The sequence below is a fragment of the Artemia sp. Qi Xiang Cuo genome, chromosome 7 (genome assembly GCF_049724085.1).
Source record: "Artemia sp. Qi Xiang Cuo chromosome 7, ASM4972408v1, whole genome shotgun sequence".
Taxonomy (NCBI): domain Eukaryota; kingdom Metazoa; phylum Arthropoda; class Branchiopoda; order Anostraca; family Artemiidae; genus Artemia; species Artemia sp. Qi Xiang Cuo.
Window position 1 is genome coordinate 43503392 of NC_142800.1, and position 20476 is coordinate 43523867.

The 20476-nt window shown below is 34.4% G+C and overlaps 1 protein-coding gene across 1 annotated transcript in view; it reads right to left on the reverse strand.

Annotated features, from left to right (window-relative positions):
- Positions 1-20476, reverse strand: part of b (glutamate decarboxylase-like protein black) — a 46062-nt gene that overhangs the window by 802 nt on the left and 24784 nt on the right. The window contains exons 5-6 of the mRNA XM_089091548.1: positions 6398-6553; positions 2424-2621 (exon numbers count right to left, since the gene is read on the reverse strand). Of these exons, the coding sequence (XP_088947674.1) occupies positions 2424-2621; positions 6398-6553 (354 nt within the window). The remainder of the gene's footprint in view (positions 1-2423; positions 2622-6397; positions 6554-20476) is intronic.

Here is a 20476-nt window from a genome sequence, read left to right on the forward strand (position 1 = left end):
TTCTCCATTTGCTGTTTTTTTCTTCTTCTTGGCGGATCTGAAGAGGAAAATAATGTCACTGAATGGCTGAAAGTTGGGAGTCGCAAGAAGCGGATTAAAAGCTACAGGGCAAGAGGTCGGAAGAACCAGGAAGCAAAGTAAAAAAAAAAAAAAAAACTTATCCACTCTTTCACGGGGCTTGGTCAGTATGACGCAGAATAACGGCCTTGTATTCTTTAAGTATCCTGTGTGGCACCAATGAGATTTTATATAGAATTTTTCAGTGAACCAGAATATTTTTTGACAAATCTGATTGGCTGAAATTAGTGCTAGATAAACCTCGGTATTAGTAAAATCTTATTGTGAATTGGACTTTAGCGAGACTCGGACTGTAGCCGAAGCCAAACAAAACTGAATCAATATGCAGAGTAAGTTCATGAAAAAATTGCCACCATCTAAAATGAAGTGTATTGAATCATTATTTTCATTAGTGTGTTGATAACTGAGATAGATGTTTTGCATAACTCGAGATGGTTGAAATTGTGGTCTATAATCTATTGCATAGACCAGGCTTAACGTCAAATCTATCTTATTAAACGATCAATAATGCGAAAAACGATCTAGATAGGTGAAGACTTGGGAAAATTCATTTCTCCCTCCCAGTGCCCTTGATAAATTTTTCATAAAGCGTCTGCTAAGTCACGAATTTCGGTAGAGTCTTAATTTTGAAAAAAAAACACTTTTCGTATGAATAACTTTACGTTCACAATTATGTTCATTCTGTTTCATTTATATTAAATAAAAAACAACTTTTTTCAGCTGAAACTAAGAAGCACCATTGAAACTTAAAATGAACAGAAATTGTTACGTATATGAGGGGGGTTGCCCTCTTCTCAACACCTCGCTCTTCATGCTAACTTTTTTTTAGTACTTTTAGAAAATTTCTTATTGTTCTAACTAAACGAACCTCGCGTTTCAGGAACCGTTCTTAAAGAATTGGGAAAAATTTTAAACTTTAGCTAAAAGAGCGAGGTGTTGAGGAGGGGGCGACCCCCCTCATACATGTAATAATTTCTTTTCGTTTTAAGTTTTAATGTTACTCCTTACTTTCAGCTGGAAAAACTTATTTTTTTTATTTACCTTCTGATTGTTTTTTTTAATAATGCCAGGAAATCTGCCTCCACCTCCACGGAAAAATTCCTCATCCCCACCGATATATTCTCTAGACATTTCAATCCTAGTACCCTTAACGTCTCCACGCGTAAAACTCTGGCGCCAAAGAGAAAGCAAGACATGAAAAACATTTTATATAGGATTTCTGAAACATTTCCCCTGAAAAATTCAACCTCTGAAAACTTCCCTTCTCATTGAAAACTTTCCCCGTGGAAAATCCTCCGGTAGAAAATTTGCCCCCCACCCGAAAAATGTACGAATACTTCCCAATAACAATACTATACGTAAACAATGGACAACTTTTATAACGCAGACCTTTCCCCAGGGGCTATGGGGGGGGGGGGTCATGTTATCCCCAAAAGAATGGTTACTCGGCCTTTCAACTATGCTGAACAAAATGGCCATCTCAAAATTTTTATCGGACGATTTTGAGAAAAACAGGGGCGTCGGAGGGGGCCTAGCTGCCCCCAACCTTTTTGGTCACTTAAAAAGGGCACTAGAACTTTTAGTTTCCGTTTAAATGAGTCCCCTTTGGATATCCTAAGACCACTGGGTCGATACGATCACCCTTGGAAGAATAATAATAAAAAAAACATTAAACACGTATCCGTGATCTTTCTGCTGGCAAAAAATACTAAATTCCACATTTTTACAGATAGGAGGTTCAAACCTCGACAATAGAGTTCTCTGATACGCTGAATCTGATGGTGTGATTTTCATTAAGGTGCTTTGACTTTTAGGGGGTGTTTCCACCTTTTCTGAAAAATCTAGCAAATTCTCTCATGCTTTTAGCCTTCGGTGGGTAAGACTAAACTTTATGAAATTTATATTTTCAGAATCAGTATGATAAGCCGATTCTTTTGATATATCCATTAATATCAAAATTCTGTTTTTTAGAGTTTCGGTTACTATTGAAGTGGGTAGCTCCTTACTTACAGTTCGTTACCACGGACTGTTTGATTGTTTGATTACCACGAACTGTTTCATATTTAATACGAATGATGTCACAAATACTTCGAATAGTTAGAATAAATTTTGCTGAAGATCAGCGTCTGTGTTAAATGTTGAAAAAAAGTCCATTAGGCTACTATTTAATTTGACTGTCGATTTATTTGATTGTAGAATAATTTGTCGGTACAAATATACAAAAAGGTTTGCCAAATAAAATGAAATTAAAAAGAAAAACTGTCGTTCTTTTCTCGGTCCCCTGATACTGATTATAAAGACCGGAGTTAATAATAGAAAAGACGAAAGGGGAAACATAATCTTACCTTATGTAAATTTTCATTATAGTCTGGAGAGTTTTCTTGTCCTTGCAATCTCTTTGGTATGTACCAAAAGCAGACATTCACAAATTCCGGAGTCGTTAGAACTAGCTTAAAATTTTCTGGGCGAGATTTAATTTCGTCAACTGTTGCCTTTGCTACGTCGAAGAGAGTGTTCACATGTTCTTCCAATCCTTCGCTCCCCTTCAATGAAAGATTCAATCAAATATGAGAGGTGACAGGTATTATGCATACACTATGTAAGCCTTTTTGAAATAGCGTTACAGAATTTTGACCCAACGTTGTTTCTTAAAGCACGGACAAAAGGTACATAATACAGTGATATACTGGCCTTTCCTGCAATGAAGAAAAATAGGTCCAGTGTAGGACGTGATGATGGTACTGAATACTGGAGGATATTTTTTCTATGTTCTTAAATGATCAATTTATTTAAGTGATCAATTCCTGTTTATATTGGAATTAATACTGCCACCCTAATAATTGATGATGATGAATCGTGATGATGAAACTATTCGTGATGATGAAACTGAATGTTGGAAGACAGTGTTGTCAGGTTTATTAAACGATCGATTCCTGTTTGTTAAAAAAATTCTATTAATCGATCATTGGATTAAAAACTGATAAGTAATCACAAAGAAATCTGTGATTAATTTCATAGATATTCTAAATAAGCTTGATTTTTAACAGATAACATTCATGAAAACATTTAGAAGAACATTTTAGGAAAGACAGACGAGGACAGACACCAAATTTGTCAGCTACTGAAAAATCGTTCAAGTAAACGTCAGTATTATATTCCTTTTGTCAGTAGGTTTACGGCACAAAAAGGCAGAAAAAGGCATTTTGTTGGGCTGCCATCTCTTTTATTACTTAAAACTGGGACTCTGTTGCTTAGGTTGCAACATTTTGGTTCAAAAGAACACCTTGTCGGTAGTTTACGAGCTGGGATGCCAAATGGACACTTTTAGTGGCTTTTGGACACTTTTTTACTCTGAGGGAAACCGGGACACTATTGGGTCAAAATAGGTAGCATTTTGAAAAAAAGGACACTTTTTGGATATTTTTCCAAATCAAAACCAAATGTCTTTATTTTCTTCTTTTTTTTTACTGCTTTTAGTTTTTAGTTTACTTCTAATATTTGGCAACGGTTTGGGGACTTGTCTTGGATGTTTTCGTGGCCTGCATGAACACCATATACCAACGAAATAGGAATAGGACCTAGAGTCTTAACCATTTTGGTAAGCAAGAAATATTGAATCCATCTTTTTCTTCTATCTTATAGTTGACGTTTGTCATCAAGTCGGTCAACTTCAAGGACCCACCTACTGCTGGTGGTGAAGTCACCAAGGCCGCTGAGAAGGCTGGAAAGAAGAAGTGAATGGCCATTCCCTGCAGGCACGTTCCGCGTAAATCCCTGTGGCATGTAACCGTGTGCATATGGCTGTTATTACACTGCTGTCATAGAAAGAAAGGAGTTTCGCAGAAAAGCTGTGCTGCGGCTCAATTTTATTTATAGCTGCTAGCGAATGTTTCTGTTTTATATTTTATGCTTTCAGCTGTGATTTTTTGGCCAACGCTGGTCGCCAGTTTCTACCGAGTATAACTCAAGCGAATTTATTTCAATCGGCCTTGTCTTCTCACTTTTTTAGTTCTCGAAAAACGTCATTTTTGCTCAGGGCTACTTCTAAAAGTTCAGAAAACGGCAAGATAGAGGACGATTTTAACCATGATTTTAAACGATTTGTTAAACGATTTTAACCGCTTGACCAACCAGTTGACTGAGTGGTTAAGAAGATGGACGTCTTTTGTTTAACTTTAAAATCATGTAGGTCAAAATAGACATTTCGTTGCTGGAGCCGTTCGGACCTTGTCGCACCCAAAGATCCTTAATAGCTACCTAAGAACAACGACTCGCATCTTTTTCGCATAACTTATGAAAATTCCGAAGTGAAAATAAATCTCAATGATTGGTTCTTTACTTTTCAACTAAGATAGGTAGCGGTATCGATATTATATTTCGCTCTGTTGACAATCTCATGACGATTTTTTTATGCCATCTCTTCAAATTGAACTAGCACTAAACTTAATTTATTGGTAGCGTTAATGTCAAAGCTGGAAATACCTGCAGAACTCATGCAGGTAACATACCGCGAGGTAGCAGAACGAAGGTGGATGATTTTCAAAGGTATTTTGGCAGTTTTTTCATAGGTTTTGAAAATTTATAGAGGCAACCATGTATAGTGCTTATTTTCTAGAGGGACACTAAAAGTGTCCATTTTGGGCTAATTTGGACACGTTGGCCCTAAAATTTTTAGCAACCCTGTTTACGAGAGTTACCTGGATACAATGGACATCCGGTTACAAAAGAACGAAAAATAAGCAACTAATTAATGAGCAAAGGCACAAACGTGTGCATCATTTTGGGGGAAAACACAAAAATTTATTTTTTCTTAAAATAGACGGCTGAAGACCACGTTGAAAGTTTTTTTGACTAGCAGAATTTGACAGTAGTTTTTATCAGGCTCGCTCTGTTTTGGGGATTGTCTTGCCCTTATTTCTAAAGTTATTTGAATTTTCTCGCGCTAATAATTTTTGGTTTGAAACTTAAAAACCTAATAAACTTAAGATCTTTGGAACTGGCATGAAAAGTATATTCTTCCAGTGTCTATGTCGTTTTCTAATTTTCTGTTTTTTTTTAGAGTTTTGGTTTCTATTGTCAGGGGTCATTGTTTGAGCTACTTACATTTTATTACCATGAACGCTTTAATGTGAAATATGAAAGCGATACGGACATTTTGTGGTATTCTCCTTAAAGTTGAGACTGCGAAAAGTGGAAAAATACTGACAAACAATTAGTTGCCCCTACTTGTCCACTCATCGCAAATGGTGATAATTTAAACAAAAAGGTGACAAGATCTACTAAAATTATTTGTTTTAATTATTACGCACGATAATATGGGTGCAGTTAGAATTTTAATTTGAGGCGGAACCCAAGCATTTTTTGTCAGTTAAAGACTACATACAACTGTTTTTGAAACATTTGGTCAATTGGATGTCATTTAAAGTAAAGAGTGGCATCTTGGCTGTCAAGAACCTGAATCACTAATTTTCTGTAGTAAGTTTTGAGTCATTGAAGTTTCAAGTATGGCAAATTAGGGTACAAAATGTGTTCTGAATCATACAAAATTGAAAACAAGGCACCTGGGGACTCCTTAGACAACCCTAATCAATATAGATGGTACACATACTGCACATGCTTGTCAGGTTCCTATATTAGGGGATATTACTTTCAGTCCATATTTGCATTTTGAAAAAGAGACAATAGATATCAATTAGCTGCAAATATTTAAATACCGTTGAATTTTGATTTACTAGCATACTTTAGCTAAACTTCACTGAAATTACAGTGGATACCAAAAGGATTATATAACAAAAGGCTAGGAATAATAACTTATCTTCGGGAATGTTCCTTTGGCTACTTTTTCAGTTAGTAGTGAAAATATTTTAAACAAGCTGAAGTACAGTATTTTGGACGATTTCACAGCTTAAATTAGTGCTTTATTTAGTTTTACAAGAGTAAATAATGTAGCTTAAATTCTAAAAGGCTGCGAAGACATTTTCTCCCCAAACCGAGGTCCTTATTTTACTTCATTTAATTTTTTATTTTTAAACCAAGTCTGTGATGAATGTTTTATTATGTATTCAGTTTTCAGTCAAGTGCTCATTTCTTCGATTAGATTCGAAGTATTAAGGAATGAATTTTAAACCTGGGCATTTCATCATAGCCTGCGAAGGGGAATTTTGCCAGAAGAAGAAAATAGTAGCTGGTCTAAGTCCTTGATGAAACGTGTTGCAATCATAAATATTTTTTTCTTGTTGATTTTTCCATTTCGCAAACTTGAAGAAATCGGCCAACCTTTTTATTTAAAGAAAAACATGCGGCTAGATACACGCATTACCTTCCCAATCCACATAGTCCAAAGTTTGAGGACATCAGCCCTTCTTCCGCACTGTAAGTATTTGTCTCCAACATCCCACTTAGTATCGTAGAACTTATCCTTTTGAAATAAATATGTTGCAGAAGCTGAGTTGGATTCCTGGAGGATTGATTCATGCTGCAACACAAAAATGGAAAACTTCATCTTTTTTAAACAAAATTTGTTAGCTTCGTCTGTTTTAACAAAGAGCCATATTTTTTATTCGTTTTTTTCCCTGCTAGCTTACTTTCTTTATAAACATCATCGGCAGTGACGTAATTTCGTCAAAATCCTCGGAGAGGGGGCGGAGGGGCAAATTTGGTGCCAATTTTCCCAAATCAAGTCAAAATGACAATGAAAACAAAAAATGAGCCATATAGTACCATAAAGATAAAGATACATTAAAGAAAACTGAACGTTTCCTGTGGATGCTTCAATTATGCAGGCTTATTTTAGTTTTGACAAGAATTTTGAAGAAACTAAATTTCAGGTGGGGGGGGGTAAACTGAGGTATGGGGGGGGGGAAACGAAGTCTTGGCGGGGAAGTTGTCCCCTGCCCCATAGAAAATTACGCCCCTGAGTATCAGTCGTTCATCCGCCTTTAATCTTGCCAGTCAATTGTCAGTGGAAGGAAGTTTATGTATTCTGCTTGTAAAATAAATTTAAATTTGAAAAAAAGAGGGACAAAACAGAGAGAGAAAAGAAAAGAATGGATAAGCGTTGGTGTTATAATTAGGAAGGCAAATTAGTGTGTTAAATTACAAATTCTGACCTCTAATTCTTACCCATCTTTTTTTTTTCAATGCATTATTTTCCTATTTATATCAGCATTTAAGACTTGCTGCTTTATTCCGAATAGGGTATTTTAAATTAAGGGCAAGTTATAGCTTATTTCATAGGAAGCTGAAGAACAGTAGCAACCCCCTTCTGTTGTTCGGTCATTTTGGCTTACTTTAAGAATTAAGGGCTATTTTAGGTTTAAATATTTAAAAGGAAAAAAAATAAAGATTCTTCGATTTAAATCATTCTAAAACCCATTAACTTTCTTTTTTTATTTAATTTTGTTGTTGTTGACTGTAAACTCTAAAACTATCTAGTCTATAAGAGAGAAAGAATATAAGCCAAAGGCTTGGCTTCGTTGGCTCTTCGCGGCAGAAAAGCAAAGTTAGTCCACAAAAGAGCATATATTGTGCAAGGTGCTAAGTATTTAGTAACAAAATGCTCTCAGTTTTTATATTTGGACATCTTACTTAAGTTTCCTTTTAAACAGGGAAGTTATTTACATTGTTCTATGCTGGTCTGAGTGTCAATTGTGTGGGGAATGGATGGGAGTTGGACAGTTAGAAATTTATTCTTAGTCCTAAATTGCTTTAAATTTTTGCAGTTTTTCTGTCTCTCTTTTTCTTGGAGAGGGGTAAAGAGTGGCCACATAAATTTTTACCAGCAAGAGGGATGGGAAAGTTTTTTTTCTGGAGATGATTCAAATACAGCTTTCAAATTATACCATTTGCTATAATATAGCTAATTGTGTAGGCATTCCAGTTTAATTCTTAGGGGCAAAGCGTACCATCGTGCGGTACTGGGCCAAGGAAATTTAGAGATAAATTGTGAGAGTATTTGGCAATTCTGAATCCATTGCTTATCTCCGAATTCATGTGATTACCTGATAGAATTTTAGCCGTTTTATTCAAATTGTCATTTTCTACTAAAGAACAGGATGAAATTGGCACCTCACTGTGGCACCATTTATGTAAAAACAAGGCAAATCTCTTATGTAAATTATTTTCCTTGGGCACTTCTGACCTTGGTGAAAGCTATTCATTTGAGATTAGTATACTAATTACAGTATATTTGACACTATATTTTATCCTGACTCTTATAATTATTATTTCTTAATTTGGTTTAGTGCAGGTTGCAGATCAATATTTATTTGGAATGTATATGGTATGCGTATATTCATACGCACTCAAAGCTGCAGCCAAAGGTTATGTCATGATTAAAAAGGAATATGCAGAACGATTTCTCATTTACTTCCAGTATTTTGGCCATACTGCCACATAACCCATCGAAGCTCAAGAAAAGCATAAAATTAGAGAGAAAAATGAAGCCGTTTAATCGAACCTGATAGCAAAAATATTAATCCCCTGTTTATATATTTGGATATCTCTGTTGAACGCTGTTGCTATTTCTGATCTTAAGAGATAGTGGATGGTGTGGAAACAAAAAAAAGACTTTGAGGAGACAAAACCTTGTGATTCCCAGAAGTAGCGATATGTCGAAGCAAAACTCAGAGATTCATTATCCCATTTCAGACCAATATTGAATTGACTGACAAAAAGACCATATTTTAGCTTGAAAAGCCCTAATATTAACTGAATTTGAAAATATAATAACTTAATTGTTGATAACAAATTGAATTGTTGAATCTACATTATGGATGTAGGTTACTTCATATCGGTTTCTTAAAAAGGATTTTTTTTATGTCTCATACAATAATTTTCTTTTCTATTTTAGAGAATCTATTAATGAGTTGCTTTATTTCGTAGTTTACATGAAGCCGTTCAAGTCATGAGGCTTGTTGGTAAAAGTATTTTAATCAGATACATACTAAAGAGTGATTTCAGTCAGACGGTTTAGTTACTACGTATTTTTTAACAAAGAAAAAGCAGTTTTTTAGTACTTTTGCATAATCAACCATCTGAAAAGTAAGGAGGGATGTATTTTTCAAAATGTAGGCGGGAAAACTTGTCATTTTTCCAACATTTTTAATGAACATATCGAAAAAAGCATTCTTTCACTGAAAATACACCTCCCCTCAAAAAGTTATTCGTCTAAATATAGGGAGATGAGGCGAAAATCTAGGGAGAAGATAAATAAAGTCCCCGCAAAAATTTAGGGTTCTGCCTTCTAGTTCTAAAGCTCTGAATCTTCTTGGGAGCATACTTCTGTCAGCGTAATTCTCCTGTGCCCAGTTTTGCCGATAAGAAGTTTCTAAAATTGTATTTTGGACAGGCTACCTTTAACACTAGGGCATTAGATTTTCCCCTGTGATGGACTCCCTTCTTAGAAATTTACTGGTTCCATCATCAAAACAATACATTTGCCATTAAAACAAAATAAAAAAAAATCTTGTAAAAAAAATAAATTAAAGATAGAAGTTTGTCATGGATCACAAGCCGGAACTAACATCAATGATGATTTACTGACGTAGAAACATAAATATAAACAAATTAGATATGCCGGGTGTTTATACAACATGGTACGGTAAGACAATTATACCAACAGGTTGTTTGCTGTGAAAATAAACTGAAGATAAATATTTTCTTTTGCCAACATTCCGACAAAAGAAATAAACTGAATTATTTCGAATAGATGCTCCTTTCATTGCTAGCACTCGAAGAAACACCTGAAACTTGACTATACACTTATAAATGAACTAAACATTCTCTTATCCTACCTTTAGATTAGAAAAAGAATTTATTCTTAGATAATAGGATTGATTTCCCTTTTAGAGGTCAGTAGGTGCATTGATCTTCTTTGCTTTAAAAAATATGGCTTGATTTTTCAATGCATTTGTAAAACCTTGATCCATTAAAATGCTAATTCTATCCCATGAATTACTTAGTTTAGAAACCTTCCTTTTAATTAAAAACATAATTATTGTTCGTCCTAATCATCTTGATATTTTTCTTTTTTTCTTTTTAGTATTTCTTGGATGCCCTTGGGCGAAAAAGGGAAAAGCTCTACAACAAAGTAGTTGACAAAAGAAAGTCCATGATAGAGCTATTTTTTTTTGTTTTGGAACGACTTTATAGCTTTTGAGGGTTGTTCAGGGATAACGTATAATAAAAGAGGGTCGATTAGTTGAAGCTGTTACAGTGCGGTCCGGGCTAGGCTTGAAATACTATTGATTAAAAGGTCTTGTCGTAAAAATACACAAAACCTAGGGAGCCTGGACGTATTTAGCCTATGTTGTTCACTGAATATTATCTATTTGTGTGCAATTAATACATATACAAATGTATACTGTGGCACTTACAAGAGAGATAATCTATGCATGTTTCGATAGAATGGAAGCCACTTCAAGAAACATTAACAGTATACTAGAAAAATAGTATGAAGAACATGAATCTTTATTTTCTATTTTTACCAATATTCATGATTTATAACAGCAGAAAAAGTATAAAACAAAATAGCTAGCCAACTCCCAAGTAATGTATACCTGCAACAAAATTAGGTGATACAGCAATGCAGGAATTACTTTTTTGTTGAGTCATTTTTTTTCTATTCTTTTCTTTTTGAGACAATATTTTTTTATTATTTCCCTTCTTTCTAAGGGGCAATGAAATTGTATTGTGACAAATTCTATTATTTGTAAGTTGTTTTTGTTATTTTACTTTTTACCCTCATTTTGAGATCTAGCGGGTTATACCGTGAAAGGAAAACACTTAAATCTTTGCTACCACGAGGTGGAATCTCGGTGGCCTACGTTCTGAAGTTCATTGTGAAATGCACACATCATGTTTTCAAAAATTGGCTTTAAATTAGAAAGGTTTCTTTCCTCCCCAGAAATTGAAAATCACCGCAAGCCACTGGTATCACACATCCCTTCCGTGAATGTTGGTGCTACCGTAGGCATACCTTCCATATGAGTTTTGTTTATTTTTTGGTTTAAGCCTTAGCATAAACGTTAGGTTGCAGTAACGCCACTGGTATAATATTTCAGGGGAGCACCATCTAATTTAAGAGCCATATGTCTGCATGATTTTTTTTCCCACTCGGCCACTCCGTTTGGAAGGTTGGCTGTACACATATCTTAGTGGCCGCATTTGATTGGAAAGGGAATTTTCTAGTGCCGTTTTTAAGAATCGAAATTGACTGAGGGGCAACCAGCCATCTTTAGTGTCCTTTCTGAACCTGACTCCCGATAATCCCCACGACACTCGATTGAAATTTAAGATAGCCATTTTGATAAAAATACTAGTAAGGTTCAATAAATATACCTCATGGGACACAATGACAAGGGTTTGACTCTTATTGCCCCAGATGCAAGGACTGTAAATATTACAAATCGCAAATTGTTTACACGCAGGTACTCTAATGGGAAAAGGAGGTCTTAATTTACGTTAGGTGTGCAATTGGCTCGACACATTTAGCGATTGTTCTCTGGGTCGAAAAGATCAAATGTTTTGTTGCGTCTGAGGTTATTGCTGTTGCTGGGGGGCTGAAAAACTTTTTCACTGATCAGTTCGAAACTTGTGAAACTTGATTATGCTCAGATCAAAAGATGAATAAGCATGCCTCTGGGGTTGACATCACCCCTAAGACCCCGGGAGCAATGACCCTAAACTTTGTAAACTACAAACAGATGGGTTTTAGCAGAAAAAGTGATTATGTTTGGTCTTGATTCTGGAAACGTAACACACAGACGAGTAAATCAAAAGACACCATGTGCACATGAGTTTTCAAATTATATGCAATATCTTGAATGCCTTGTGTCGGGAAATGTCAAGAGGAAAAGGACTGGATCTCAAACCTTGCTTAGGGAGGGGAATATGTAACTTGAAAGACACTATATGTAGGCTATCTAGGCAATCAACATAGCATATCTTTCATATCTTGCAAATGGACGGGGGGATGAAGTTGAAAGTCCCAGGTACTGTTGGGGAAAGAAAGAGGAAAGGTGGAGTAAGGAGACTTCAAATTTTCAGTAGGGTAAGGGGGAGGAGATATAAAAATTGAGTCCTTGATCCGCCACAATATTTTGCACTATTAGCTGCGTTGAGAATTAAAATATATGCACCGTTAAGTAATGAGGTAAACATAAATACACTACGTGTTGTAAGGTTATCAAAATGACGTGTCTGTACTATCTTGGGAGTGGCTTGGGCGATCAAGTTGAAACTTTTAGAGAGTGTTGAGGGGAGGGGGTAAGTGTAAATTGAACTCTGACTGGGAGGAGGGACTAAAACTAAATCAAAACATACTATGTGCCTACATGCTGGTAAAATACCATATCTATAATATCTCGGGAACGGCTTGACTTTGGGGGCAAAGTTGAAACTTTCTGTTAGGGTTGGATAAAAAAAGGGAGGGACAGGGGAACCTAACTTGTGTGTGTGTGTGTGTGTGTGTGTGTGTGTGTGTGTGTGTGTGTGTGTGTGTGTGTGTGTGTGTGTGTGTGTGTGTGTGTGTGTGTGTGTGAGTGTGTGTGTGTGTGTGTGTGTGTGTGTGTGTGTGTGTGTGCGTGTGTGTGTGTGTGTTTGTGTTTATGGGGGTTTCTATTCACGGTAAAAAAGCTGTGCAGATTGAAAGAAACTTTGTATTTTCAAGTTAATAAAATGTGGTGTATCCAAAATATCTTAAGAGTGGCCTTAGAGACCGTTTTAAACTTCCTGGGATGCTAGTGAACAAAACACACACATGTGTGTGTGTGTGTGTGTGTGTGTGTGTGTGTGTGTGTGTGTGTGTGTGTGTGTGTGTGTGTGTGAGCGTGTGTGTGTTTATGGGGGTTTCTATTCACGGTAAAAAAGCTGTGCAGATTGAAAGAAACTTTGTATTTTCAAGTTAATAAAATGGGGTATCCAAAATATCTTAAGAGTGGCCTTAGAGACCGTTTTAAACTTCCTGGGATGCTAGTGAACAAAATGAACATCAAATTTTGAATTTGGGAGGGGGCTAACATTGTTTTCTTCTGATCCACCCAAGTATTTCTGCACTCACCTTCTCGTGCCTTACTGGGCACATCAGTTGTGCTCTGGGACTTCATATGGGTCATGGGGGGGGGCATGATTACAACCCTAATTTCAAATACGTTAAAAATTTCTAACTGTTAAAATTTCTAACACGAAGAAAGAGAGAAAAAAGTTACAAAGGAACAAGGTATAAATTCAAATTTTTGTCCCCCCATCCCTCACAAGCAACTGTATTGGATGTTTACCCCCCCCCCCAAAAAAAAAACCGAATGATTTACTTTCAGTTGCTCGGAAAATCGCCAAAATATACATATGATTTGTAATTTATTTCAGCAGATTTTAAGAATTTCAGTGTAATTTACTAAGCAGTGAAAGAAGAAACAAAAGAACAAAAACAAAACAAAAGAATGAATACGTATATTCAGTAGTAATGCAACTTTTATGTAAAACATAACCTCTATTTATATAAGAAATTTTGCGACTTGATAGCTCTAGTACCAAGTAAAAAAAGAAAGAAATTCATTATCAAGACGTTATACGAGTAATTTCGGTATATTTTATTATATCAAGTGTAATACTTCGAAAACAATTGAATTTATTGGGTCGTTCTGCATACAGTACACGACTATTTGCTTAGACTATTCTAAATAGGTGATACAAACTAAGTAGGGAGGCATTTTCGTCCTCCATTGATTTTTTGTCCCTCTTAGATTTCGACAGCTAACTTTTTTTGGTATTCTTATAAAAAAATATCCTTTTTTGGTATTTTTATTGAAAAAATACGAAAAAATATCCACAAAAAATTCCCAAGATTTTGAAAAAAAAATTGTCCTCCGCCCTCCAAGTTTTTCTTGATTTTACAGCAATGTTCTAAATGAGCTTTACGCTGCAAAAATATGAAACGTCGTAATCTGTATAGAAAGGAGTTCCAAAATCATTTCTTGGCATCTAAAAAAAGAAAACCTTAAAGAAGCAGACACTTGATAAGGCTTTCCGCTGCTCTGATTTTCCGTATTCGTTATGCTTTAATATTATTGACTTTAGATGTCTTTGACCTACTCTAGCCACAACATTCATGCTATTCGATCTAATTGGCTTTAAGTGAAGCCTTAAAAAGATGTTTACTGAATTAGTAGTGCCTAGGAGATTATTCAACTTACATACGATAAGAAAATCTTAATCGAAGCAACAACACTGATATTTCTCTCTTGTATTATTTTTTTCTGTTCTTCTGGGGTCCGTAGATACAGGGTGTTCCAAAAGAAACAGTGCAGTAGAAATATGCTAATAACCCAAAGAAACAAAACTCACAGAAACATACTATATATTGCAAATATTCACAAATCTAACACCTTATCAACTAAAGTACGATTGAGGGTTGACTCGTGTGGTAAGATATGATCTACAATAACTGTTGAAAGTGTGCGCTATTCACCTGCAGACATAAACGAGCGCGACGCTGCATGTTTTGAAAAACACATTCAATTTCATTAGGTTTGATTTTTTGAATAACACTTGTTATTTTCTGCTTCAGTTCATCCGTAGTTCGAGGATTGTCTGCATACACTGAGCTTATCAATTTTTCCCAAAAATAAAAGTCAGGAGGTGTAAATCTGGCGATCAAGGTGGCCACCAACCACGAGAGATCGCACGATACCCAAAGACATCACCAACTGCAGCCATACTGACACGAGCCATATGTACAGTTGCTTCATCTAGCTGGAACCAGCCTTGTTCCTTTTCTTGCTCCGTCAGTTGATAAAAAAATAGCTCCAGGATGTTATGAATGTAACAATCATATTTGATAGTGTTTTCAAAAAAGATAGGTCAAATAATACTCCACCTTGACAAAGCACAACATACACCAACTTTTTGGTCGTGGAGGGGCTTCTGAAACAGAGCATGAGTATTTTTTGTTGACCACACTCTTTAGTTCTGACTGTTCATGTACCCGCACAAATGGAATCCTGCTTCATCACTGAAGAATGTATGGTTTAAAATGTTTTCACCTTTCTCTAGAATAAAATTTTCAAACCACCGACAGAAGAGTACGCGTTTTTCTGAATCCTGAGGCTTCAGTTCATGAACAACATGCACTTTATATGGAATAATCTACATAATCTACAGATATCTAAATTATCTAAATATAATATTTAAAGTCTTTTGGGAAAACATTTTCAACTACATTTAAACAATATCCTTTCTTGTGTTCAGTGCACTGTTTCTTTTGGAACAGGGTTCAAAGTAAAGCCTTTGGGTGCACGACCTCTCCGTTATCAAATTTCAAAACATTAGCTTGTTATACAACCTTCGGTCAACCGGTAATGATTTGTTCAATGGTGTGTACAAGTCTTATTCAATGTCATTTGGTGAAAATTTATTATACATAGTCTTTAACCCTCTTTGGTTGATAGCGCTTGCGATGTTTTCCCACCCTTTAAATAAAGAGACCGCATCCGACTCCCTATGGTAAAAAGAAACGTTTACGCTCCTTCTCTGGCTCTCTTTGGTTGTCAGTATATACGCTCAGTCTCCTACTCCCTTTAGGCTAAGACACGTAAGTAGAAAATAGATGCTCTATAAAATAGAATAACTCTATAGAAAATAGAGTTTACAGATTTTAGACCAAAGGAACGAAATAGAGTTTCCTAACTGTTTACCAAAGTGGATCAGAAAAAAAGATTAAGTATTGCTGACCAAAGGGCGGAAGATTCCATTCACATTTTTTTAAGAGGTAGTCGGAAGCAGCGCATTTACACTCCTTTCCTAAGTTGACTGGTAACCTAGTGTGGGCACTGTTTACCGAAAGAGATAATAGCCACTACTGCACCAAAGTATAAACACATACTGAACAAGTACTGACAAAACTCTCCAAAAGTGATCCCGCGTACCTCAGCGCCTCTAGAGGGGAAATGCTGTACTACTTAATAGCTCCGAGCCAATAAATTAAAGTTAATAGAGCTTTTACGGAACAAGTATTATCATCTACGGAACTTGAAAATTTTAGGCGCCTGGTTCGCATAGGTATGGAATCGTCTCCGGAGACGCGGACAAAGGGTCACTTTTTTTGTGTGGAGAGGATAGGTGTTTTCAGTACTTGTTGTATGTGTTTATACTTTGTACTACACCGACAAGACCAATATATTCTATAAATAGACCAGTATATCATTTATTCTGCAATAGGGACACGAATTTGACCTACTTATAGACAGGTATCCATGAACACTTTGGATTTTCAATGTAAACACGCGAGATAAAATCTATTCTATCGAATATGGATTAGAATTTCTCCGCTACCTGTCAGAATATTGTTAGCATATATTTAAAATTCAGAAGTCAATTGATTCGAGTACAGAAAAGCGATGACCACTTAAGTTAACCCTTTTTATTTAATTTCAAATTGAACAAATAGAGTTTATACATATTTATAGGAAATCTACATTAAATGAATTGAAAGCGGGAAATTTAAATATGCTGGGAATAGAATTTTAATGTCATTGAAACAAAAAATAAAAAAATTAAGCTAAAAATAAATGAAAAAATGTCATTACAAATATGGTTTTTCTAGAACGAAAAGTCACGAGTATCATATGTTTACAGCTTTCATTTGTATTTTATAAATGTCACAAGCAAATTTCTTTGGTACTTAGAATTTCTGGACTGATGATTTATAAGAAATCTACATTAAGTGTATTTAAAGCAGAAATTTTAGATGTATTATATCAAAAGGCGCTGAGTATACGGTTTTTCTAGAACGAAACATCACGAGTATCATATGTATACAATTTTCATTTTATATTTTAAAAATGTCACAAGTGAATTTCTTTGGCCCTCGAAATTTTTGGACTGATGATTAATAGGAAATCTACATTAAGTGCTTTTGCAGTTTGCGTGTAACTGAAACCTTCCATTATCAATTAATACAGATATTTATTTAGCATCAAAAGGATTTTATATTATTTCACAGAATAAATAAATTAAACTATACATATGTTTCAGAATATATACTTTTGCTGTTTGCAAGTAACTAAAACCTTCCATTATCGGTTAATATAGGTATTTTTTAGCATCAAAAGGACTTTACATCATTTCGCAGAAATCAAGAAACTAAACTATACAAATGTTTCAGAATATATACTTTTGCAGTTTGCATGTACCTAAAACCTTCCATTATCGATTAATACAGGTATTTTTTATCATGAAAAGGATTTTAAATCATTTCACAGAATCCAGAAACTATACAAATGTTCTAGAGTCTTTTATTTTGCAATATACATGTAAATAAAATCTTTCCTTATCAATTACTACAGGTATTTTTTTTAGCATCAAAATGATTTTACAACATTTTACAGAATCAAGAAACTAAACTATACAAATGTTTCAAAATACATTCTTGTGCAAATTATATGTAACTAAAACCATCTGTTATCGATTAATACATATATTTTTTTGGATTAAAAGGATTTTACATTATTTCGCAGAACCAAGAAACTATTACAAATGTTCCAGAATACTATTCTTTTGCAATTTGCAAGTAACTAAAACCTTCCATTATCTATTAATACAGGTCTTTTTTTTTACCATCAAAAGGATTTTACATCATTTCACAGAATCAAGAAACTATACAAACGTTCCAGAATCTATGTTTTGCAATTTGCACGTAACTAAAACCTTTCATTATCAATTAATAAAGGTATTTTTTAGCATCGAAAGGATTTTATATCATTTCACAGCATCAATAAACTAAACAAAACAAATGTTTCAGAATATATACTTTTGCAGTTTTCATGTAATTAAAACCTTCGATTATCGATTAATAGAGCTATTTCTTAGCATCAAAATGATTTTACATTATTTCGTATAATCAAGAAACAACACAGATGTTTCAGAATCTATGTTTTTGCGGTTCGCATGTAACTAAAGCCTTTCATTATCAATTAACACAGGTAATTTTTAGCATCAAAAGGATATTATATCATTTCAAAGAATCAAGGAACTATACAAATGTTTCAGAATCTATGCTTTTACAGTTTGCATATAACTAAAACCTTCAATTATCGATCAATACAGCTATTTTTTGTAGCATCAAAAGGATTTTATATCACTTCACAGAATCAAGAACTATACAAATGTTTCATAATCTATGCTTTTACAGTTTGCATATAAGTAAAACCTTCAATTATCGATTAATACTGATATTTTTTTTAGCATTAAGAGGATTTTACATATTTCACAGAATCAAGAACTATACAAATTTTTCATAATCTATGCTTTTGCAATTTGCATGTAACAAAAATCCTCCATTATTGATTAATACAGGTATTTTTTAGCATCAAAAAGATTTTACAAGATTTCACAGAATCAAAAATCTCGATGGTGGCCGCATAAGAAAAATCCAAAGGAACTTTCAGCGCATTTTACATTTAAAAGTCTAGATGGCGACACATTTGTTTGCAGCAGTGTGAGAGTCATTTTAAAATGTATAATATGATGAAAAATCTCCCCCCCCCCCTAGTGCCCTCATCTTGTTAAACCCAGGGTACCCGCAACCAACAAGCCGCACCGCAGCTACCTACAGTAAACTTTTTCTTATTACGTAGGCTACAAAGGTTAGCTGTTTTTAAGTTATGTTCATTTGGGTTCAGTAAGCGTGCCCGAACGACATATTCTGGAAAATTTGTATAATTTCTTGATTCTGTGAAATGATTAAAATCCTTTTGATGCTAAAAAAAATCTGTATTAACTGATAAAGGAGGGATTTAGTTACATGCAAACTGCAAAAGCATAAATTCTGGAACAATTGTTCAGTTTGTTGATTCTATGAAATGGTGTGAAATCCTTTCGATGCTTAAAAAATACCTGTATTAATCAGTAATGGAAGGTTGGAGTTACATGCAAACTGCAAAAGCATAGATTCTGTAAAATTTGTGTAGTTTCTTGATTCTGCGAAATGATATAAAACCCTTTTGATGCTAAAAACCACATGAACTATCGATAATGTATGATCGATAATGGAAGGTTTTAGTTGCATGTAAACTGCGAAAGCATAGATTCTGGAACATTTTTATAGTTTCTTGATTATATGAAATGATCTAAAATCCTTTTGATGCTAAAAAATACCTGTATTAATCGACAATGGAAGGTTTTAGTTACATGCAAACCGCAAAAGCTAAAATTCTGGAACGTTTGTATAGGTTTTTGATTCTATGAAATTATTTAAAATCCTTTTGATGCTTAAAAATCTCTGTATTAATCGATAATTGGAGGTTTTAGTTATATTCAAACTGCAAAAGCATAGATTTTGAAACATTTGTATAGTTTCTTGATTCTGTGAAATGAAGAAAAATCCTTTTGATGCTAAAAAATACATGTATTAATCGATAATGGAAGGTTTTAGTTACTTGCAAATTGCAAAATCATAGATTCTGGAACATTTGTATAGTTTCTTGATTCTGTGAAATGATGTAAAATCCTTTTGACGCTAAGAGAATACCTGTATTAATCGATAATGGAAGGTTTTAGCTAAAACTGCGAAAGCATAGATTCTGAGACATTTGTATAGTTTCTTGATTCTGTGAAATGATGTAAACTCCATTTAATGCTAAGAAATACCTCTGTTAATCGATAATGGAAATTTTAAGTTACATGAAAAGTGCAAAAGCATAGATTCTGGAACATTTGTATAGATTCTTGATTGTGTGAAATGATGTAAAACCCTTTTGATGCTAAAAAATATCAGTATTAATCGATAATAAAAGGTTTTAGTTACATGCAAACTACAAAAGCAGAGATTCTGGAGCATTTGGATAGTTTTTTGATTCTGTGAAATGATATAACGTCCTTTTGATGATAAATAATACTTGTATTAATCGATAATGGAAGGTTTTAGTTACATTTGAACTGCGAAAGCATAGGTTCTGAAACACTTGTATAGTTTCTTGATTCTTTGAAATGATGTAAAATCCTTTTCATGCTAAAAAATACCTGTACTAATCGATAATGAAAGGCTTTAGTTACTTAAAAACTGCAAAAGCATAGATTCTGGAACATTTTTATAGAATCAAAAGGTATCAACATTTTTTTTGGCATCCAAAGGATTTTACATCATTTTGCCGAATCAAGAAACTATTCAAATGTTCCAGAATCTATTCTTTTGCAGTTTGCAAGTAACTAAAGCCTTCCATTATCGATTATTACAGAATTTTTTTAGAATCAAAAGGATTTTGCATCATGTCACAGAATCAAAAAACTATACAAATGTTCCAGAATCTATTCTTTTGCAATTTGCAAGTAACTAAAACCTTCCATTATATATTAATATAGGTATTTTCTTACCGGCAAGAGAATTTTGCAACATTTCACAGAA